This window comes from Rhinoderma darwinii, chromosome 3, assembly GCF_050947455.1.
Source record: "Rhinoderma darwinii isolate aRhiDar2 chromosome 3, aRhiDar2.hap1, whole genome shotgun sequence".
Classification (NCBI taxonomy): domain Eukaryota; kingdom Metazoa; phylum Chordata; class Amphibia; order Anura; family Rhinodermatidae; genus Rhinoderma; species Rhinoderma darwinii.
The window spans coordinates 334,907,387-334,931,961 of record NC_134689.1 but is presented as its reverse complement, the minus strand read 5'-3'; the positions used below and the strand labels follow the sequence as shown (position 1 = coordinate 334,931,961).

At 43.3% G+C, this 24,575-nt stretch overlaps 1 protein-coding gene across 5 annotated transcripts; it reads right to left on the bottom strand.

Annotated features, from left to right (window-relative positions):
* Positions 1–238: 238 nt before the first annotated feature.
* KIF23 (kinesin family member 23) lies at positions 239–21,628 on the bottom strand. 5 transcript variants are annotated; one of them, XM_075858357.1, is made up of 24 exons: positions 21,514–21,628; positions 17,009–17,075; positions 16,670–16,798; positions 15,378–15,483; positions 15,155–15,291; positions 14,876–14,991; positions 14,632–14,802; positions 12,849–12,881; positions 12,524–12,636; positions 12,002–12,123; positions 9,957–10,059; positions 9,774–9,853; positions 9,284–9,403; positions 9,045–9,204; positions 8,473–8,640; positions 8,226–8,383; positions 7,934–8,107; positions 7,127–7,309; positions 6,357–6,623; positions 2,115–2,348; positions 1,720–1,808; positions 1,503–1,584; positions 1,338–1,408; positions 239–809 (listed from the first exon to the last, which is right to left on the bottom strand). In XM_075858357.1, exons 1-24 carry the CDS (start codon positions 21,525–21,527, stop codon positions 794–796), a joined length of 2,913 nt encoding a protein of 970 aa, XP_075714472.1. In that variant the 5' UTR covers positions 21,528–21,628; the 3' UTR covers positions 239–793. The 5 variants fall into 5 exon arrangements, with proteins under 5 accessions (XP_075714472.1, XP_075714474.1, XP_075714475.1 ...); XM_075858359.1 differs by lacking the exon at positions 2,115–2,348; XM_075858360.1 differs by lacking the exon at positions 6,357–6,623.
* Positions 21,629–24,575: the final 2,947 nt, after the last annotated feature.

Sequence of the window (24,575 nt, the reverse complement as noted above, 5' to 3'; positions counted from 1 at the left end):
GTAGCTTTGGCATCAGTGCCACCCCACATGCACCCTGCATCTCACCCACAGGACAGACACTAATGTAATCTCTTGCCACATTCCTGTAGTGTAACCGTTGCCAGACAGAATATTGCATTGCTTCAGAACAGTTTCAAATTGTTTCAGCCATGCACAGAATGTTTCCTGGCTCTACCATCAAAAAACGAGGTCTACAACTGGTCCGAGCACAGCAGGGAAATTCATGAAGCCCAAAATGTTTTCATGTAAGCCACTGAAAGTTTTATTAAATCCCGACTACCTGTATGTTGTAAACACACTGGATCCCGGCCATCACCGACGTTAGACAAGGTCTGTAAAGACGTTCTGTACAATACTTGGGACATATTAAATAGTGTTTCTGGATGAACAGCTTTTGTAAAGTGCATTTTTGCTACTTAAGAAACAGCAGCAATTCTTCTAAATAAGATTACAAAGAAAATCTATAGATCATAAAAACCCTTTCATGGCCAGTTTGGAAATGTGTACACAGTCTAGGTCAAAACTCCAAAGTTTTATATGCTGGAATACAGAATTAGAGCGTATGAAAGGTTCCATAAAAATACATGCAGCAAAAGATGGTGTGTATATATATAGAAAATTATTATATACACAATCTGCCAGGTAGTAAATTCCAGGTGGGCATGCAGAGTAACAGCTTCACAGATCAGCTAGCCTTAAAAATTTTCCGGTTTCTTTTCCATATATACAAAGAAAAGCCTGCCGGCCCTGACGTCCCGGAGTTGAATAGTGTTCATCAACCTTCACAGGGCATTCAAGGTTTTCTTCGCCTAGAAATAGAGGAACATTAAAGCACATGTGCAAATTCGACATGCAATACAAAAGACTCCTGAATAGGGACATACATCAATGTACACAAACAGGTTAAAGATCTCATCATATAGGGTTAAGAATATTGACATTTACCAGGGGTTCGCAACCTTCGGCACTCCAGCTGTTGTGAAACTACAATTCCCAGCATGCCCTCACAGCCTTTGGCTGGAGTAAAGCCTTTTGCTGTGTTTGCCGTCTCACAATGGCTGGAGTGCCAAAGATTGCCGTCCCTTGATCTAAACGGTCTTGTCGTTTGTTGAGGTGACAGCAAAGCAAAAAAGAAATGAATTAAAAAAGGCAGCAGCAATACGCAATAATTCTGCATGCATTTACGAGTAGGTTGCTTATACAGCGAGATGCATGGACCTGGGAGGCCAATTACAGCTCAGCTTCCATCTATCCTGACCAGTCACTTTCTCAAACACCTCTCAGTATGCCCCAGTGTTTAAGATGTGGGTACCATAGCAGAGAAATTGAACACTTACTTAGGAATGCCGTGATGTTGGTACCCAGGTCCCATATTGGATCCAGCTCTCATTTCCATGGCAACAGAACACTACAAAGCATAAGAAGTTGTTCCTGGCATTAAATGTATGCCTAGATTAAAGGCATTTTACCCATGTACAGATGTGTTATCCAGTCATACATACTCTGGTCTCCACATCGGTCCACTCAGAGTCCGTGTATTCATTCTGTGGGGGCTGGTTAGATCCAGAAGATCTGCGCTTGCGGCTAGAAAACAGCAAGTATTAACAGGTTAGCAAAACTATGAACTGTCGAAATCGAGAAGCCATAGTGAGATGTCTCTTTAGTATTTAGACGGTCAAGACAATGGATTAGATGTGACCACAAAATTCTGAAACTCACCCGCTGCCGGGAGGGGATTCTTGCCGGAGGGTTTCAATGTCAGTGAACTGAACAGACTGACCTCCCCCTCGAGTCCGGTAAACATCACCCTAAAATTTAGAAGAATAAACCATATTCAGCACAAATAACACAACAGATCCACCATATTGTGCTCACCAAATAGTGATAGACAGGAGAGGTAATGTATTTTGTACACGTATATGAAGTACATGTTGGTCTTATTTTACTCTAGTCAACTAACATTACGTAGATCCTTAGTTTGACCCCCTCAAAACGTAGGCAGGACAGTATATATGCCACACACAGCTCTGGCACATAAATGGGCTTCAGAGCAATGAAGTATGAATTCCCAGTGACCCCTCAGTCTGTTCCCGTTCTCATATTCAGATGGTTACCTTTATCAGTTTAGTTTCAAGCTCCCCATCCGAGGCCAGCTGCTGGTGTGTCAGCATGTACTTATCACACCTTGCCAGCGCCTTTTCGCTGGCAACAGACACTTTGATGGAGTTGGGGACATGAGGTTGCATGACTGTCTCCGTCTCCACACTACCGGACGGCTTATGGTCTACCCATCTCTCTGCGCCCGCCGAGCGAGAGCGACGCTGTCTGGAGTGCACAGGGGGAACATTCTAAGCAAGACCAGAAATCAAATCAAGACAAAAAAAAAATAAATGAAAATCAATCATCAAATTACTCAGAGTGCAAACAGAAGAGCAGTCAACAGGCCTGATCGTCCTCTAAAGTCATAGCTCGAGTTGTTCTCCAGGACAACGCTTCATTTTGTTTCAGCAATAAAAAGGTTATACTTTCTGCTAAACGTTCGGTCTGCGGGTCAGTGATCCGATGGTTTGGATAGGCTAGTTTGTGCACATGCATTTTTAAAGCACTGCTTACGGATGGGCTGAATACATATGAATGTACGTAGCTGTCCATCCAGATCATCCACTGTAATGCATATTGCAACCTTAGAACGATGTTCAAACAGGGTTTGTTTTTTTTTTTAGGAGAGGGGAAAAGAAAAAAAAAAAAAAAAAAGGAAAATTGGATTGAAACCAATTACTTGTTTTCAGTCTTCATTGTACACAATTCTAGACAAAACAAAATCGGAGAGGACGAACGTAAACATAACCTTAAAGTGAATTTCCCCCTTGAATACTTTTATAGATCTAGATTTGGTCAAGATTCTGCACGGATTAATCGCTTAATATATCTTTCTTACAAGTCAGAGCTGTTTTTCTTTTTCTGAAACTGAAAGCTCCAAGTGCTGGTCAGTAACTTAAATGATATCATTCTGGCTGCCGCATCCAACACTAGAGGAAGCCAAGTAGCCAACTGCATACTGAACTCCATATACCACACAGTATGCCGCCATGCTCCCCCTAATGGCGGCTGCAGGTAGCCAGAATGTTGTCTTTTATAGAGGATCTGTCCCCTCCCCTAAAATGTCTATTATTCTTCATGAAACAATTCTAGAGCATATTTTCTCAGAACTCCTCGGTTATTCCGCTTAGAAACTTATGAATAAATGGACAGTCTCACGGTCTGACAGATTGGACAGTCAGTGTGTAGGGACATGCCCGCAACTAGTAACACCTAGATGTCAATTTATTCATACATTTCAGGAACACAACATAGAGTTCAAAGAAAAGATGCTCCAGAATTGTTATTTCATGAGGAATACAATCATTTACAAACAGACATGTCAGGAAAGGTGACAGATTCTCTTTAAATTGACATCATGCAGTGGATTTTCAGCTGTATCTGCAAAATGTAACGCCAACTGCTATAAAGATATAAGAAATCAGCGCAGAATATCAGACCTAAAAACGACAATTTAAAACGTAGGAGATTCACTTTAAGTTTGGGTATGTATGCTTATTGAAATAAGGAGAGGGGAATAAGCTGCTGCATCCGGCCAGCTTTAGACCACCACCACTTCCTTATGATTGGTCTGGAGACGTTTAGCTCCTTAACTGCCTGCAATTATTCTGACATTAAATAGAAAACCGATTATAGTGCGCACAATAGTTTTTATAAGGGACTTGTATTAGCGACTATTATTGTGCACACTCCTGCACTATAATCATTTTTCTATAGTATATGAAGGTACTTTAATAGTGACAAGTCAATGGCTGAAAAAAAAACAAAAAACCCTCTCCATCCTATCAATTGCATATTTATTTTTAAACCATTTGTGGATCCCCAAAAGTATAATTTATGAACAAGTCCCCATTTATCAGGCCTGTTGAGCAGCTCTGTAAATCTGTCAATCATTTGCTGCAAGTACAAGAAAAAAAAAGCCCAACCCTACAATAAATAGGCATGCACCATTTCAATGGGTTAGATTAAAAGCAAAGCAGTAACTGGGGAGAAGGGTCAGGAACAGAGTAAGACCCGATTGCTGAATATGAACCTCTCCACAGAGCAACGTACAAAGCTTAATTGTTAGAAGCATTTCTTTGCCCACAGATGCCACGGGGCTTTCATGCATTATGATGATGGCAGGAGAAGCGATTCTACCAGTGACTGCGATAATTGTACTACACATGCAAGCGAGACCAGGTAGAAATTCAGTGTAAATATTCTCGGAATCTGAACTAAAATGAAGTAATAGAAATTTGGCTGCATAGGTGCTTTTAAATAACTAAGGCCTCATTCACATGACAGGGTCCGAGTGTCGGCCGGGAAAATTGGCCGATTTTCCCGGCCGGTTTGCATCCGTTCCGAGTTGCCGTTTTTACCGGCCGATTTGCATCAGTTTTTTTCCCTGTCCGTTTTAAAATCGGATGAATTGCATTTAAATTTGTTGCCACACACAGCCCTTTGTAGATAATGCCACACAGCCCCCTGCAGGCGATGCCACCAAGTCCCCTGTAGGTTGCACCCATTTCCCCCCCCCCCCCCCTTCCAGGAGAAGTCACTGACTTCAATGTCCATATATGGACAGTGCAGTCACTCCCTTCTCCTGTAGCGGCATCCCCGGCCATAGAGTCGGGGATTCCGCTGCAGAAGTGAGTGACTTCGCTGTGTCCATATATGGACAGTGCAGTCACGCACTTCTCCTGTAGCGGAATCCCCAATCCCGGGCCGGGGAATCCGACTCCTATAGGGAGCAAAAAAAGACCCTCCTCCTCACATGCACTCTGCACTGTGAGGAGAGGGAGAGGGAGAGAGAGAGCGCGACGGTAGACCCGGCCATCACTCGGGACACATTCCGGTGATGGCCGTGTATTACCCGGCCCCATAGACTTCTATGGGGGCCGGGCACACAGCCGAAAATAGGACATGTCCCATTTTTGGACGGCCGGTTTTCCCGGCCGTCAAAAAAAAATCAAAAAAAAAAAATCGGTCGTGTGAATAGCCCCATTAGGGGTCTATTATTCCTAATGCAGCCGGGTGCCGGCCGATTTATGAACGGCCGGCACCCGGCCGGGAAACCCTGTCGTGTGAATCCCGCCTTAGACAATATAATCATTGGATGTTTCAATCAATGAACAGAAACCTAAACGAACGCAAAAAAAATATATAAATAAAATTAAATGTAGACCAATGTCCTTCCAAGGGCACAAAACCAATTCTGATCTGCGATACAACAGCAAACGTGCCCACTTGACCAAAAAGCATAATTTGCATGTAAAACTAAAAAAGCTAGGCACCATGAAACCCAAACAAAAGGCATGTGGCAATACTAGCTTTTAACTGGCCAAAAAACCTTCTATCTAATCATTTTACATTAGATCAAGAATCTAGAGGCTGCACCACATTAAATTCCCGTCAACTCCGACATGTCAGTTTCAGTAAATACTTGTATTCCCAATAATACTATTCTGGAGCATCTTTTCTTAGAAATATGCGTTGTGCCGATCCTCTGTTATTCCTCCTACAAATTTATGAATACATTAACTCTCTGGTGGTGTGTCCCTAGGTAGTTTGACACGGTCCAATCAGTGCTCTGTCTGTAGACACACCCCTTTGACAATAGGAACAGTAAGACCCAGTTATCAATTTATTTATACATTTCTAGGAGGGATAACGGCACAACGCAATATGCAACAGAATTGTGATGTTCTATGGGGATTACAGGTATTTACTAACATAGGCATGAAAGGCAGCCGACAGGTCCTCTGAAAGAGAGAATATTACTAAATCTATTGTATGAGATACATTCTAACTATAGCAATGCTACATAAAATCAATAATGAAATGGATTTGTGAATTGTAAGTAAAAATCCAAAAGCGATTGCTACCTAGGTAAATTGGTTGGAGTTTCTGCAGCAGCATTGACTGCTGCGATAGAGAAAAATATTACAAATTGGTGGACATAGTCAATTGATTGTCCAGTGAATAGAAGGCTATATATCTGTTTCCTATGCACAGACTAATTTCAGAAATCCATTTCTTCACAGCAACAAGGCAGAATTGGTAGCTGCCGCTCTAATTTGAGTAGGCCACTTCAAGTTTAGCACAGCCGTGTGGGGTACACAAGCAGGAAGAGCCCTTGTAAGCAGCATGACAGTCAGCTTCCGAAATGAATAAAAGTAAATACTCCATGTAAAGCAAGTTTTTAAAGGGAGCATTACTGCACAAGCCTTGTTACCCTAGGAGGGCCATTTTCATGTACAAAAAGCCTCACTAACCCTTAAACACTGATCCTCTTCTAGCTCTGCCTGATAACCTGTCCTGTTCTCTGCTGCATTACACTTCCTAGCTGCCTCTGGCTCCCACCGCCTGCGGTTGGGGCCCATCTTGCTTTCTGATTTGTGCTCCGGAGTTTTCTGCTCCCACTGTGAAACGCAGGACGACACGGATATGCTGCTGCTGCAGGAGTTTGATCGCCTGTGCAGTTGTAAACGGAAAGGGGTAGCATGGTTGTGGGGAGGTTGAGAAACAGGGTTGCCAGGGAACTAAACAAAACCAAAGACAGATTAAATCAATAAATAACATGAGAAGTAATATGTATGGCCTATAAACACTAAACCTAGAAATGTAAGAGCCAAATTTAGGGAACGTGTAATAAAACAGACTAATTGCGATCTTCGTATATGGCGGTTTTGCTACGATCAGACTGCATGAGCCACATTTCTATTCGCATGCAAGAGTATTCACATTCTTCTGCTTTATGAATCAAACTAAAGAACCTAACAAGAGAAATCCTGAACAAAAGAATTGCATGTTGAAACATTATCACATTGAGCTTGAAAAAAAATAAAAGTTTTTTTTCCATTGAAGACAAGAACGGAATAGGAAAGTAATGTATGTACTTTGGTCAAGAGGTAGAGCTTTCCCCCAGTGAGCCAAATGCAGACAGACAGTGTGACCACCCACTACATGCAATCCAACCCTAGATAGTACACGTGCCCATAAATCCTTCACCACCCAACACCTATGGACTCCATGTGACACATACAGGTACAGGAGAAGGCGAGATGGATCTGGTGTGAACCTTCGGCTCTCTGTCCTTCTCTCTAGATGGCCTTTCCGGTCTGTCGCTTTTATTTTCCGTTACAATTGCTTTGAGCTGTTTTAACTTTTCATCTTTCACCCACAGCTTATTCTGCATCTCTATCTGTTTGGCTGCCACACGGCGCTCCTGTAAGTGGAGGAATAAAGAACCTTAAGACACTAGCCAAACTGAGCGAAGATAAATTCAAGTAACGTCAAACAGTTCTGGATAGGGATATAGATTCCAGTAGATACAAATCTAAAAAGGAGCAATAAACCTTAAAGGGAACCTGTCATCTATTGAACTCTCCTCAACCCTCGCTGGCCGCTGCCGTCAAAAGTTCATTGTCGTTATCCCCTCTCCTAAACTTCTCCTCCGTCCGGTAATTAACGGTCTGCAAACATTTTGCACCTTTTATGGTAATAATTCGGGAGTCTCATTCGTTCCTCATATGCCCGCCCAGCGCCAAAAACACCCACCCTGAATGCGATCAAAAGTAAGCGGTCAATTAAAAGTAAGAAGGCCAGGTTAACTTTGGAAGACTTGAGGAATGAAGATTTGCCTCTTTTATGCTCATTAGCATACGGTGTGGGAACACAGACTAAATACTAAAATGTACAGAGCCGACTTAGAAGATAATTATAGGTTACATAAAAATGATTTCACCCACTTCCACCAGGTATAGCTGGTTTAATAGGTGAAACGCTGGTGACAGGTTCCCTTTAAGTCTGCGACATACTAATATATATCTTGTGGCTGACAGATACTCACACATTCCTTTTCCCATTTCATGGCATTCTCTGAAACCATGCCCTGCAACCGCGCTTCTAGCCGCCTTTTGTCAGACAGCTGACGCTGCAGTTTCTGGCACTGTGACTCCAGGTCTTGTTGTAAAGTGCGCTTTTCATCTTCATAGATGTTGGTTGTCTTCTCCAGAATATCAATCTATATGTAAAAAATTATAGGAGCCAATTAAACTATCTTAAAAAAATAAAATAAAAAATAAAATATGTCAAAGTAGCAGGTATAAGTAGCTAAAACATGGATGGATAGCAGCACTCACTTTGTACTCCAGAGTTTTTATTTTCTTCTCTAACCGCTCTATTTCAGATTTCTGAGACACTATAGTCCTCTCCTTCTCAGTCATTCTACCTTGGGCTATGTTTTCCTTTGCGGCCACTACGCCATTCAGTTCTTGAAGCATGGACTTGAAGGCGGTAACTGTAGACACAATCACATAAGTGAATTTTGCATACACACAAGGAAATGTCAGTGCAAACACATGGTCAGAATCCGGAGTTGCATCTTACCACTTTTGTTGTATTCTTCAGCCATCATTTGGCGAATACGGCGTCGTTTCTCCAGGGCCTCAATAAGCCGTGGAAGAGTTTGATCATCATTGGCATCGAGAAGCTCACAGGATGGGATAGGAGGGAAGCTTTGAATTAGCATCTCTATTACGGCCTGCTCATCAGCCTCTGTGGTAACAAGAGAAAACCTTAGGCCTCATGCACACGACCGTGTTCGGTCCGTGATATACGGTCCGCATGTCGGCCGCTTGTCCCGGACCGTACAAAGTACAGGGAGCCGGGCTCCTAGCATCATACTTATCTATGACGCTAGGTGTCACTGCCTATCCACGTAACTACTGTCACACACTAAAACATGATTACAGTACGGGACAGTAGTTCCGGACAGGCAGTGACCCCTATCGTCATAGATAAGTGTGATGCTAGGAGCCCGACTCCCTGCACTGTGTTCGGTCCGGGACATGCAGCCGACATGCGGACCGTATATCACGGACCGAACACGGTCGTGTGCATGGGGCCTTAGAGAAAGCACAATATAAAAAGCAGCTCGTACCAAAGTAGATTGCACTTGCCTCCATTTATAGGACCACCACGGTCCTCCAGTCTACGAGTAAGTTCTTCTTTAAAGGCTTGATTCCTGTACCGACGTCCAGGAGTGAGGCCACAGATTGGTTTGTCTATAGGTCGAGCAACCTCAACTTCCTGCGTCATCTCAGCAAACCGCATAACTTGCTGTAAAACACGTAAAAAGAAATATAATAGAAGACAAGGGTGAAGTAAATTCCGTGCCAATCCATTCTCCAAAACTCACCAAACTCTCTTCGTGGTCATCAGCTTTGGGATTAACACAAACTATCATTCGCACCTTCCCTTCTCCATCAAAATAATTCTTGAAGAGATGAGTTAACTTGGAGTCTCGATAAGGGACCATCTAGGGATAAAGGACTTATTATTCAAACAGAAAAGGGATGGGCCTCTCCACAGTGTGATCACTATTCACTTCTGTTCAATGGACCAGAGCTCCGTTATAAGTGCTACAGGATTCTAATTCCATATATGATGCATGTTCCCCAATTGAAAAAGTAGAACCTTCCAGAAATATTGGATTAGAAATAAAAGGTTGTATCCCATTCCTCTATATCCAGAAGAGGATTATGGAGCCTACCGAAGTACAAAGCAAGATATCAAAGAGCTCCAACAGTAGAGCAGGACAAGCATTTAAGATGAAGATTTAATAATCATGAGCCACAAGGAGAAAACTGCCATAAAATCTGACACCGCCAATCACAAAACCCACTAACCTTATTGGTTCCACACATTTGGTTCTCTCGTAGAGCCTCAATGCAAGTTCTTAAGGTCATAAGAGATTGGTTTATATTCCCTAAGGCCAAACATAAAAAACTTCTGGATAAGTTTATGGCTTCCTAGATAAAAAACTATCTATCTATAATTGACACGAATACAAAAGTATTTTCAGCTTCTACCTGCTTCACGTAGTCGGCTTCCCTCAGCTTTTGTGCGGTTTGTTCTCTCACTCCCCGCCAAATCCACAAGTGAGAGTTGGCTCACTGTCACTTGTTCCTTTTCCTGGAGGGCAGAAAAGATCAAATCACAAAGATTCAAAAAAACAAAACAAGATTACTTGGAGAGGCTCAAAAGGTGATTCAAAAAAGGTAGAGCCTCTTGTGACTAATATTTCAGGATTAGTAATTCCTTAACCATTTGACGCACCCGGACGTCCTAATGCGGCAAAGTTGAAGTATGGAGCGGGCTCCATACGCTACAGGTGTCAGCTGTGTATTACAGCTGACACCTCGCACTAAGCCAGGAAAAGAGAACTCTGATCCATGCCGTTTAACCACTTAGATGCCGTGATCGAGAGCGAGAGAGACACACAAAGGCTAACGTTTGTGTCACCCCACTACTGAATAAGCAGTTCTACTGCTCATTACAGCTATATAATCTCCATGTGTGCAGTGTATAGCAGACTATAGCATTTGACTAGTTTGCAATTGTTCCTTTTCCTCATGCTCTCCTAATCTGTCAGCACAGAGCTATCTGCTTTCAGTGTGAGCCGTTCACAGCAATAATAATAAAAAGACAGCTTACACTGAAAGCAGAAAGTTGTGCGCCCACATTCGGGACCTAACACGAGAGCAGGAGGAAAAGGAACAATTGCAAACTGGAAATAGAGCTACTGTGTATTAGCCGTGTCCGAGAAGGGGCTGGTTACCTGGCTCAGTTTATCAGGTCACCGACACACAGAGGGAGGGGGGCACCCTGAATCTGTGTCGCCACATTACACCTAAGGCTATGTCCACATCTGTGTCAAGGCTCCGTTCCGTTGGAACAGAGCCCTGACTGACAAACTGAAACCGTAGGTTTCCGTTTCCATCACCATTGATTTCAATGGTGACGGATCCGGTGCCAATGGTTTCAGTTTGTCTCCGTTGTGTGAGGGTTCCGTCGTTTTGACCGGATGAATAGCATAGTAGACTACCGTAGTAGACCTACGGTTTCAGTTTGTGTTAGTCAGGGCTCTGTTCCGACAGTACAGAGCCCTGACGCAGATGTGAACGAAGCCTAAGGCGTGAAGCTCCACTTCCGGAACCACATCACAAAGCAAGGAAATCTGGACATCCTTTCAGTTTTGAAAGAATATTAGTCAGTGTCTCCATTATACATTTCTTAACCAATGAGGAACAGGTTAAGCGGTCAAACAACCCTTTTAAAATTACATTTCTGCCACTATCCCCATCGCGTGTCGTTTGTTAAAATCGTGGGGCTGCAGTAGTGGGGTTGACAGTGGTTTCATTTTGATGCTGAAACTACTTTTCCTGGAATGCGATGCTCTGTGCAGTGCTCGGGTATCACGCTTCACCCTCTTCACACTCCTTTCCAGTTCTCTACTAGAGAACATGGCAAGCGCTTGTAACGGAACACCACGTGTGGAAGCTGCAGAGTAGAGCGGGTACCGCACATGCAAACTTACCGGCCCCCCTTGTATGGCACGTCACTAGTGACGTCCCCTATATAGGGGAGTGACTAGCAACTTTTCCATTCCAGGATAAGCGTATGAGAGTTCACTAGAGTGGAACTAAACATTAAGTTACAGGTCATATGATGTGCAGCCGCATCTGGAAATAGGGCACTTTCCTAATAGGCAATAAAATACAAAGTTTCTTACATCCAAGTTAACATTACTGCAAGATAAAAGTTGATCTGGGCAAACCCCTTTAAGGAATACTACACTTGAACATCAATGGCAGCTAACAAGACTCGAGACGCAGCTAATATTCCGCCAGGTTTTATTTTATTTTTCTTACGTCCAAAATGTCCTAACTGGACAACCCGTTTATAAAGTACAGCTGGCTGAGAAGTACAATATAGCACCCAATCAAATAAGTGGGCATGCGAGTTACATGCTAGAACAAAGTCCGACAGAGCAAGAGCCACTCTCCAGTGGAGTCCCAATTTAATAAAATGGAGAGTTGCGTAAATGAACACAAATATAACAAAATTAGATTACCTGCAGAACATTATCTCCATCGGCATCAAGTGGGGCTTGTGCCAACTTTATTATGAACACGCTGTGGGAGCGGCTGGACTCACGGTTTAACTGTGTGTTTGCAATTCTTCTTCTTTTCTGACCTAAATTCACAAAACAAGTGAATGTGAATGAACCAAAAAGGTAAGAAATAGAATTCCCATTAGCAGAATCCTGTTTGTATAGAAAAGCCTCTGGGATATGGTGCAGTTAAAAGGTCTATTCCCATCACACAAAGCGATAGTCTAATCACTAGGATATGGCATCACTCCATACGATCGGTGGGGGCCTGACTGCAGGAACCCACCATTCTGGAGACTGAAGCAGCCGCATTGCGGATTTGCCATCAGTTTGTGTGATGGAAGACCCCTTTAAATAACCTCCGGGACAAGCAATGGTTTGAGACAAGCTTGCTTTATATACAGATTAGCAGACTGAACATATTTCGCCTTACTAATAAAAAAAATAAAGATAATGGCATTTACAGCAAACCGAAATTCCCACCTCTCCAGAAGACATCAAATGCTTCTTCAGTCGTTTTAACTTCAACTTCTGTGCACCCTGCAACATACATGTTGTGGTTCTGGTCTTCACGCAAAATCTTAGACTGTGGTGGTCTAAAACAAAGTAGGAAATAGTCAAACACTGGAAGCTTGAGGAAAAAAAAGGAAAAAAAACAAAAAAAAACTGCTATGAAAATATGAGCCAGAGAAGCCACATGCAGGATTATTGATGATACGAGACTACAGGAAAATTATGTTGAGCATGGTTTACAAAACTAAGGAATCAGACAGAGCTGGGCAACAAGGCAAAAGCTATGTCAACATACATAAACTCTGCGTTCTTCCCCGGCGTGTTCCACCTGATGAAAGAATAGCAATAGGTTATAATCTGTTTTTTTCATCATTTAAGGCAATATAAAATAAAAAGATATATATATATATATATATATATAATCTTTATTTTCACAGGACTTGTTCTTGATAAAAACCCTAAGGACAAAAGCAGATCGTAAAACGGACATAAATGGACTAGGGATGCATTGAAACTTCGATACTGTTATTTAGTAATACATGAGAGCGAGGCTGCGGCTGTGTAATTCAGCCATTGCCCCGCTCCTGAGAAGTGCGCGCGCAGTCAGCATGATGTGATGCGACCAGCGCCGCACTAATGAGCGGCGGCACTGAAGACCGAACATGGCGGGTGCACCACAAGACACCCCCATGTTCTGACTTCAGTGCCTGCGCTCATTAGTGCGGCACCGGCCGCATCACCTCATGCTGACTGCGCACGCACTTGTTGTCAGGAGCGGGGCAATGGCTGTATTACACAGCCGCAGCCCCGCTCTAACGGCAGATATCAGAGAATCCTCTCATCTCCGCCGCTATTCTCCCGAATGCTGCGATCAAAGCTGTCCGCAGCATTCAGAGGTAAATGAGAAGGGGGTGCCCTTTGGATCGTGTCACAGGGAATTCCTGTGACGCGACCGAGGGCCATACCATATATGGGCAGACAGCCCAGGGTCTATTGAAGGACCCTAGGTCTGTCTGACCATATTTCCTGTTAGGGCATACTGAGGTATGTCCTAACAACTGCCTGTGTACAATCAGTACACAGGCTAATGTACTGGCATATAGATATATGCCAGTACATTAAAGTTTAAAAAGAAAAAAGGGATGTAACAAAAAATACACACTAAAAATCAGTCTCGATACATAAAATACACATTTGATATGGTCGCGACCGTAATAACACATTTATATGTACGCTGTTCTAATATAAAAAAACTGCTTTCTTTTACTTATGTGAGGCACGAGGTGTTATGAATTTTGAACCTCCATGTGCCTCACATTAATCGTAATTAACCCCATCATATACCTCACACATTAACCCAATGTTGTCCATTATGACTGAGGAACATGATGGGGTGAATTACTATTAATATGAGGCACAAAGGTTCAAAATTCATCACATCACGCGCCTCACATTAGAAAACGGAAGAACTTTTTTTATTATTATTATTGCCAAAAGTATAGTTTTGTTATAGAGTATCACAATACTACACAAAGTATTGGTATCAAAGTAAAAAAATTCTGGTATCGTGACATCCCTAAAATTGACACCATAGTAGTTATAACCCTTTCACTGCCAGGGGCACATGTAAAGTAATTAAATTAAACACTTCCCATGACTAAAATACAAATGTAAGAGGGAAGATAAGAAGTGTAATTGCACATCTACTGGGAAAGATCTTTGGTCTATTCAATTCGGATGACTACTATGTGAAGATAGATCTACAAGAGCATAAGTGGCATGTATGAATTCTGCACATATGGTACTTTCATTTTTAGGAGGTGTTGTGCATCTCGGGCTCTACTTGGGTCAAGCTTTTAGACACAAAATTGTATGAAGGAGTCCGAGTTAAAGTGTCAGGTGGCATTTTCACAATCTACTAGGTGTCCACTTTTAGAAAACATATGGGTATGTTTTGTTTTTTTTTAATTTAATTACGCAAGTTATACTTGTGTATGTCAAAACTACAAATTGTCCCAGAAATGAAAGGGGTAATAAAAAAAAAACAAAAAAAAAAAACACATTTTTTTTTCACTTACTTTGGTTTAATAGGATCTATAGAAACTTCCTCCAGAAGATCATAGATGTAATTATTGTAGATTTCAATGTAGGACACAAAAACGCTGTAGACACTATCCTCATCGACTTCCTCTATTTTACAGCCATCTTCAATATTAATCATATCAGCAAACTCAGGTTCTGGCCTCTGCCTGAAGAACATATGTATGAATATCGGGGACTGATGTATTCAGAAAACAACTCACATACATCTGCTCATCATACCTGCTTAAAGGAGTCCTTGTGAGAACTTGTGTCTGAGCATCCCTCCTTTGACGCTCTAATAATGCATCTACCTCATTCTGCACTTCTATGCCATTTTTATCATCAGTCTTAAAAACCTAGAGAACAAATAGGATTGTCAAAAACATTCTCAAAACACAGGTTTGAATTAGTACAACACATGAGGACAACCTGAGCATGACCACCACTAATGTAATGTAAAAAACCCAAAAACATGGCTAGCCAGTAAGACTGTTCTATACAAATAAACTACTGACTTACATATCTCTTAGCCTGGAAACCACTGATACTATTGAAGATCATGTGGAGACATCGGGGAAGAAGTCCTCCTTGTCCTGGGGACCCAGTCATTGTATGCGTTTTTCCACTTCCAGTCACCCCGTATGTGAATAGGAGCCCTGAAAATAAAGAATTGCTTGGTTGAAAGCTAAATAATACCAGTCTATTTAATCATAAATCTCACGAAGTGTCCAGAACGGCTTACCATTTTTACCACGAATTTGATCTTCCACCAAAGGTTTAGCAACAACATCAAAAAGGTCTTTTTGAGTCACCTGTGTTCCAAATACTTGTTTAAAGGAATACTGGGTCTGTAACACATTAAGAAGAATGAGTGCATTAAGAAATTATCACAGACTACAGCACGTACAGGAACGAGAGAGATCTGCATCATTGACCATGCTTGCATAGGTGGGCGATTTCATAAAGAGCCTCAATGATTGCCTTTTTCATTCTACACACCGCTAAACAGGACCATAAGGCTGGATTCACACGGGACAGAAATTCTGTAGATTTTCCTGCAGCGGAATACATACGAGTTACGTGCAGAATTTACCTCTTCTGCAAACAGGACAGTCTGCACCATTCAGATGAGCTTGGTTCAACTAGCTGCGACGGTAATCTGCTGCAGAAATCCGCAGCACTTACGTCCCAAGTAAATCCAGTCTTAAAGTTAAAATTTGGCGTACAAAAAAAAGCAAACATTTTACTTGACCTAGGGGTGATTCAACCGCGCTATCTAGAGTCTTAGTTACAGTAGTTTTGATGTAGGACATGTATCATTTAGTGCGATTGTGTAAGGTTATATGGGTTGTCGGTTTGATTTTTCCTGTTACATATTTACAGTAGTTTGCCCTGTATGTACAGGGGCCCAAGTTATGAGGGAAAATAGATTTGGTGACAATAACTGGTCTGCTAGGTCCCAGCAGCTCTCCAACTCCATCTATCATGAGAATCAGTTCCAATAAAAGGCAGAGATATTACCACAGACAATTGTGAACGCTACCTATGGACAAATATAGAAGACAGAAGTGGTAGAAAACATCGAGCGTTCAGATATCTCTGAAAGCCAAGCACCTAAACCGCTCTGTCCTGACCACAAGAGCAATAGGTATCAAACCCAAGTCGTCACTCACAATGGTACAGTTGTAAAGCGGAAGACTACGCAATGTACATTTACAGCACATGCTCTTTACAAGTCACAAGAGAACGCTTCCATAAACATGTGACAGGATATATCAAGGAACAACACCACTTTCTCAATACAGGACTAGGTAGTTTATTATTGCACATAAAATAGGGTATACAAAAATAAAAAACCTTACGGATTCCCCCCCCCCCAAATAATAAACTCCGCTATGCATAAAGACAGGAACAGAAAAAAAAAAAAGTTTTAGGCTTTAGGGGACAGAAAAGTCCAGGGTCTAATTTAAGTTCTTTGGTGAATAAGAAGATGCATAGATAGCCACCGAGAATCAGCAAACATTACATTCTCACCTCTTTAAATTCACCATTTCGGTTGACTCTGCAGCCATCCGGCGCGTGCAGCTGCACAGTCGTCTCATTGATCACTTCAATGCAGCACTCCTGGTCTGAGGGGCTGAGAGGACGCACCCGGCAGTAAACCTGGGGAAGTAGCCACATGAGAAGCAGATGAAGACAGACAACATAAAACTCACGGGTTAGACCTCAAAGAGATTTTCTTTAATTAGAAAGAAACATCTAGAATATTAATGGTTTTTTTAAAATTGAATGCCCGAGAGATCAAACCCAATGAAAGATGAAAAACGAGAGGGTTGCTAGGTTTGTACTAGTTGTGATTGCATGCAGACTTACACCAACTGGATCCTTCGGGCCACTATTCGGTTTCTTTGGAGGAGGCCTCCGTGGAGGTTTGGTTCGCCTGCAGATAAAAATGGTATATTAAAAACATATCAAATATACACTTAAAACACAGATGCAGCAAGCTTTCATCCATAACTTTTCAGATCAATTTTTTTTACTCCGTGTATCCAAATAGATTGTGCAAACAATTTCTGCCACCGACTGCCTACCGAACTACCACCTTCTTGTCATATTGAAAGGAAACCGGTCAGTAGTTTTGAGATAAAAATAAAACTACTAACAGGGTGATATAGAGAAGGACAAGGGCATTTTAAACATGCAAGTTGCTTGACAAAGAAAATGATGTTCGATTTCCCCGGCGCGCCGATCGCAAGACCCTCTGCTCTGAGTGACTGGCCTCCTGATTGGCCGCTAGAACCGTCACTCAAAGCAGAGAGTGTGGCATTTGCTGCCATCGTCCCAGTAGAATCAAATGTCAGTTTCTCAACTTACAAGACCAAGAAAAAAAAAAAAAAAAAGTATAAAATTTATTCCCACTCACTTATATCACCCTGTCAGCAGGGTCTCAAAACGGCCAACAGGTTCTTTTTAAAGTTAACTAAACTTTTAGCATGTCATAAGTTTTAATCGGTGAGAGTCCGAGCACTGAGTCCCCCAACGATTGCTAAAACGAAGTGGCAGAAGTGCTCGGGTGAGAAAGTCTGTACGCCGCTTGCTCTGCTTTCCGAGGAAAGCCAAGCAGAAATGAAGCGGAACAGAGCTCACCCGAGCGCTTCTGCCGCTTCTCTACAGCGATCGGTGGAGATCTCAGTGCTTGGACAGCCACCGATCAAAACTACCGACATGTCAACATATTGAGAACATAGATAAATGTTTTTTAAAAGTTTAGTTACACTTTAACTATCCAACACTTGCCTGGATAGTAGGAGTCGGGAATCCATAATGTATAAATTCAACAATGCAGAGAAAGAGAATGAAGGATCAGTTGCCAGACGCTTCAGCCCATATTGGAGTCTATCTAGTTGATGAGAGCTCAGGCACGGGATAAACCTGTCATTTCTGCAGTTTTCTTGGAACTCCCATTATCTTGCAGTTTTATGCTGGAAACCAGGGACACTAACAGGATTTCTGGACTATCAGAACTATGTCATTTTAGGTCACTGTTCATTTCCCTTCTGTTTCAACCAGGAAAACTACTTTCGAAATGGTATTAAATGACGAGAGAGTTGGGAGAGGGAGGATTATTTTTGCTACACACCCATAGCCAGCACATTCCTGAGCTTTGCGAGTTATCAAAGAAAACACCTAAACTGCCTCTAAAAGCAAGACAAGAGACCATTGTGCGCTCTACTGGGTGCTAGATGCTGAAAAACCCTCCAGCGCTCCCACACTCAGACAATATTGCACATGGGATTTATTTGCTTTGCACAAATACTTCATGTGGACCTTGGAGAGCAAGTCAACTTTTAAACCCAAGTTAGACTTAGTTTTACACGGGCAGATTTCAACCCATAACAAGTGAAAAGCGACAATATTGCTCGTGAAGCAGGAAATTATTATCCAACAGAAGCAGTCAGTTCTGCAAGATGAGAAAATAGGTTTACTCTTTTTCTTATTTTATATCGAATGACCTTTTGGTCCAACCCGATACAGACAAAACAAGTATTCTTAGCGCTACTGTGACATTGAGCCATCAACCCAGTCACACAAGATACAATCGCGGTACAGGTATAAGGCCTCACGCACACGACCATATTTCTTTTTACACCTAGCCTAAAACAAAAGCCGGTTTATGACCTCTAGTAAAAACATGCGTTACAGAGGTCAGCACAGAATGGTCATAAATAGGGGTCTGTTCTAAGAGGATTCAGGCTCAGCACATTTAAAAATATAAAAAAAAAATGTTTGGGATCAGTTGCTGTTCTGGCAGCCCCATGTTTGACTTCCATGACAGGTGTGAGTGACACAATATAGTATAAAGTAGGAGCGCATTTCTCATCCACTTCATGAGCGAGTCAGACGGTTTTGATATTATGTCAGCACTAAACTATACTTCATCTGTCATGCTTACATTAGAATCATTACGCGAGGGCTACACGGCGACTGGCCGCGCAACATCCAAAGTAACAATTGCAAACATGGTGGCTTTATGACACGCAACCACCTGCATAGACTTTAATGTACGCCGTACGCGTCTGCGACTCATTTGGGGCATGTCAGCAATTCTTCATTTTAATTTTGGGTGTCTTTTGGATGTTGAAAAGTCTAAGCCGTCATACACACAACCGCAGTTCTATGGCTGTATACTAGTCGCAATTGCGGATAGTATAGAATGCACGCTCTTCTATGGGCCAATACACACGTCTGTGGTTTTCCCGGACCGCAATTTTTTTTGGAGAGGTCATTATATGGTCTACATTTGTGGTCCAGGCTCATTGAAATAAATGCACCATTTGTTTTTTCTTGTGCAGCTTTTATGCGAATTGATGTTGCGCTAGCAGAGTTTGCCTTTAGCTGACAGAACCCCCCAGTGTTCAAGCACGAATCCACTGAGGCTGATGATTGGCTGCAGCAATCATGTGGGTATACAGGCACAACATCAATGCAGCACTATAAACAAAGCAAAGTGTCAGGAATCACCGAAGCAGCTGCGCAGGAATGCCAGGGGATCTGTCAGGTGAGTAATGGGTCTTTTTTCCGATCTCAAAACACCCCTTTAAGAATTTTCTTTCAATGGCTATCCAAGTAATTTTTGCACTAATTTTTTTTATTACATGTTAACAAAAAAATAGATTAAAAAAAACAGTTTACTAACCAGCAGAAGAGCAGGTAGAGGAAAGTGTGACATGACTATAGGATCAGACTACACAAAGTGTATGTTTGTAGTCTGTAACCATGGAGATGCACACGTCTGTACGGGAGCATTAGATCCAAAGCGGTGGGATATTTGCAATTAACACCATTTTCAAAGTGGTTTTATTTTAGAAAGGGATTAATATAAAATTGTGTCTTCAATGGAGGAAAGTTTAACAAAAAAGCAAGTGTAAAAAACAGCTACTTGAATTAGTAACAGAAAGAAACAGGAAGATAAACTAGGAAAGGTCACGGGTGTAGCTACTAAAATCAGGAAGTGCCTTTCATAAGACTATTTTGGTATAAGCCACAGCACGCAAAAGACAAGCGACTGCTTATTCTATAGACATTAATTGTCACAAGTAATTCTCCGTGTCAGTGACACTAAAGGGAGTTTTACGCAGGACGATTATCGGGCAGACGAGCGTTAATAGAACAATCGTTGCTGATAATTGACCTGTGTAAACAGGGAACGCTCAGCAGATCAACGAGCAAATCTGCTGGTCGGATCGTTTTAAAAAAGGAAAATATTAAAAATAGTTGTCGGCAGCACATCGAGGTGTGTATACAAGGAGACGTGCCGCCACATGATAATAATGTATGGGGACAAACAATCAGAGTATTGGCCGCTCGTCCCCATCCATAGCTCCGCGTGACAGGAGCAAACGAGCAGCGATCAACGATGTCTATCAGAGCTCGCTGCACCGGCTGATTATGGGCCAGTGTAAGAGGGGTCGTCTTCTTTTGGACTATTCCTTTGTGTGTGAAGGGTCCCCTGACAATAAGCAGATAACAGGGAGGCTGGTGCTGGGACCCCCAATGACCAGCTGTAATCTGTGGGGGGAGCCTGACAGCAAGTATCTGCAGCGCCACCACAGGGGAAATTATGTATTACACCATTCTCATTGAAGTTAGTGGACTACCTGTGTAACGCATGGACGTGAAAGGTTGTGGGAGAGACATTTGTAGCCACTTTCCACTATGGCTAATAGATGCCAGCCCTGAATGAGCGACTCCTGTATTAACTCGGATTTCCCCAACAGTGAATTTGAAAATGGGTTTTATAAGCCAGACAATGCCACAAGTCCCTCTTTATAACAAGACAGACGATAGAAGAATAATGCCCCTTACACAAGTCATTGATAAAGCAGAGGCTGTCGGCGACTACATCTGACCCTATGACAACCCCTACACTACCACAAAAGAGCCTTCACCAACAATGGTATCGGAAGTAGTGTCACGCAGTCAGCGCAGGTCAATGGAGTCACTGAAATGCAACATTTCCACTGATTTTTTTTAAATCTAAAAAAAAACAAAAACGACCATTTAGTTTTCTATAAATGCAATAAAAAAAAACTTCAGACACATGAAGCCTCCCCCCCTATACACGTACTCTCGCAAACAATGCCCATCCCCCTCCCTGTATATCATATACTGCAGGCTATAAATCAATAGACACATGGAGTTCCACAATTGTAGCCCGGATGTCGTGCCCGCACCACAGCCTCAGATTCCCTATAGAGAGATCAGCTGAGACTCATAGGGGTAACAGGTACAGTGACTGAGTGGAACTACACCTCGAGATTACACTCATTCCTATAACGAAAAGTAACTATGGCGGCGCACTTCCCTGTCGTACTTACGCAGGTTTCATCATGACGGCAGACGGTCGTCGCTGCTCCGGTAACACGGCTTCTCTGGGCCCGAATATCACAGCACAGATTACTCGGTTTCGGTCACTTGGATTTCCGCTTCCCGCGGATTGTATTTTTTAAATTCAGCCAATCACAGCGCGGAATGACGTCATTCCGTGTTCTGCAATAGAGCGTGCTCCCAGTGGCTAGACAAGCGTAAGCTTTCAGTTAGTGAATCGCGCCACCTGGTGTTTGGTGACTAAATTACGTGTGTATATTTGAAAAAGCATGATTCACGAGGATTATATGTGAATATATATGTGTATATATATATATATATATATATATATATATATATATATATATATAAAAAAACCAAGGCTGATGTAGATCTGTAGACTCTGTTCACCTGCTTTAACACATTTATTTTTGTCACATTGGATTACATAATAGATGCTTCCTTTTATACCCTCTATCAGGGCCGCCATCAGAAATTTCTTGGCCCCACATAGTCAAGGCGTCTGGGCTTCCCAATTACTGGAGGATGAGGGTGGCAACAGAAAGTGGCGGAAGGGGAGGCAGGAGTGAGACACAAACTGGCAATGGCTCTGTGGAGGGACAGGGCAAAGACAGTAGGTGGGCAGGGCTTCAATGAGGGTGTGGGGAGATAGCTAAGAGAGTGGAAGGTAGGGGCGGAAGTGGTGCCCAGGGGAACACCAGGGTTGCCAACCGTTGGTAAATTTACGGATAGTCCACAAAAAACAGGTGTTTTTTTTTCTGCTGTCTGTAGTGTCCGGCAGGAATGTTGCACTGGCAGGAACGTCCCGGAACGTTGCACTGTGCAAGCGCGAATATGTACATGCAGTGCAAAAAGAAGAGTAGGCCGCGGGCATATTTTTAGATTCTGCTTCACTTCTGCGTAAATTAAAAATATGCAGGCCGTGGCCAAGCGAGTAAGCGGTCTGAGGGAGATTGCTTCTGGGAGTAGACCAGTCCAGTCACCTGACCTGAGTCACCTGACTCTACAAGGGGGCTGTGTGGCACTCTACAAGGGGGGCTGTGTGGCACTCTCTACAAAGGGGGCTGTGCGGCACTCTCTACAAAGGGGGGCTGTGTGGCACTCTACAAGGGGGGGTTTCATGGCACTATCTACAAGGGGGTCTGTGTGGCACTTAGTACAAGGGGGGTGTGTGGCACTCTGTACAAGGGGGGCTTGTACAGAGTTGCTGTACAATTCAGCATTTGGGGGTCCCAACTGTGCCCAGAGCTACACTTTGTCTAAAACAGGGGGTAGCGGTGGTGGGAAGGTGGAGTGAGTGGTGAGTGAGTCGGACTCACCAATCACAGCCTTGCAGCTTTCACACGGTAAGACCCCCTGCACACGGCCGTAGACGTAATCCCGGTCCGTGATTACGGCTTCGGCTGGCGGCGGACAGTCATCCGCATTTGCAAGCCGTGCTTTCATTATAAAGTATGGGAGCAGGGTCCGTAAAATAAAAAATGGGACCTATTTTTTTGCGGATGCTTTCTACGGCCTGGACACCTTCCCGTAAATATACGGGAAGGGCGATTCAGTGTGAGAAAGTGACTGGAATGAAGGGGAAGTAGCACTCGTACGAGCGGCTGCAACCCCTTCAAAACAGCTGATTGGCGGGGGTCCCGGATGTCTGACCCCAACCCATCAGTAAGATACTAAAATTAAACTTACCTCCTCTTCGGCTGCAGGTCCTCACTCCATCAAGTGTCGGGATGCTGTACGCAGCACATAGCATCGTACCGTTATGCGCTGCGCATAGCGCTGTGACGTCAGAACCTCTGATGCGCTCCAGGAAGAGGAGGGTAAGTACTGTCAGTTACTATAGTAACAGGGGCCCGTGTAGTTTATTACATAGGCCCCAGTTACTGTAGTAACTTCTCATTGATGTGGTGTGGGGGGCTGCGTGCAATTGCGACCGCTGCGACCCCTATAGCTACGCCACTGCCTGCCTCTATTGCACGCAGGTACAAATACATGCATTAGCACTGAATGCCCGACCATTCAGTGCCTTACAATGACGCTGATTGGCGGAGCAAAATGACTTGCCCCGCCAATCAGCGCCTTTCAACGCCGCTAGCGGCGCAATGACATCACTGTATACTGGGGGGTCTATATGTGGGGCACTATATACAGGGGGTCTATATGTGGGCCACTATATACAGGGGGTTTATATGTGGGGATGTGGGGCACTATCTACAGGGGGGGTCTATATGTGGGGATGTGTGCCACTAATTACAGGGGAGGTCTATATGTGGGGACGTGGGCCACTATATACAGGGGGGTCTATATGTGGGGATGTGGGCCACTATATACAGGGCGGTCTCTATGTGGGCCACTATATACAGGGGGGCCTATATGTGGGGATGTGGGCCACTATCTACAGGCGGTCTATATGTGGGGATGTGGGCCACTATATACATGGGGGTCTATATGTGGGGATGTGGGCCACTATCTACAGGGGGGTCTATATGTGGGGATGTGGGACACTATATACAGGGGGGTCTATATGTGGGGATGTGGGGCACTATATACAGGGGGGTCTATATATGTGGGGCACTATATACAGGGGAGCTATATGTGAGACATTATACAGGGGTGGGCTATATGTAGAGCACTATCTATAGGGGAGCTATTTTTAGGGCACTTTCTATAGGGGTGGGCTATATGTGGGACACTATGTACAGGGGTGGGTTACCTGTGGGGCACTAGCTATAGGGGGGCTATATGTAGGGCACTGTCTACAGGGGTGGGCTATATGTGGGATACTATATACAGGGGGAGCTATATGTGAGACACTATCTACAGAGGTGGGCTATACATGGAGTACTATCTATAGGAGAAGCTCTATGTAGGGCAGCACGGTGGCTCAGTGGTTAGCACTGTTGCCTTGCAGCTCTGGAGTCCATATGGGGGCACTATCTACACAGGGCTGTATGTGGGACACTATCTACAGGGGCTTCTATGTAGGGAACTATCTACAAAGGCTCTATGGGGGTCACTATCTACAGGGGGCTATGGGAGCACTATATACAGG

Bases quoted from the DNA above. Each gene is read 5' to 3' on its own strand.
- KIF23 (XM_075858357.1), bottom strand. The intron at 12,637-12,848 runs GTATGTTGACAT...ACTTTGTTTTAG, and splicing joins GGGAAGAACGCAGAGTTTAT to ACCACCACAGTCTAAGATTT. The intron at 8,384-8,472 runs GTAAGATGCAAC...TTGTGTCTACAG, and splicing joins TGAAGAATACAACAAAAGTG to TTACCGCCTTCAAGTCCATG.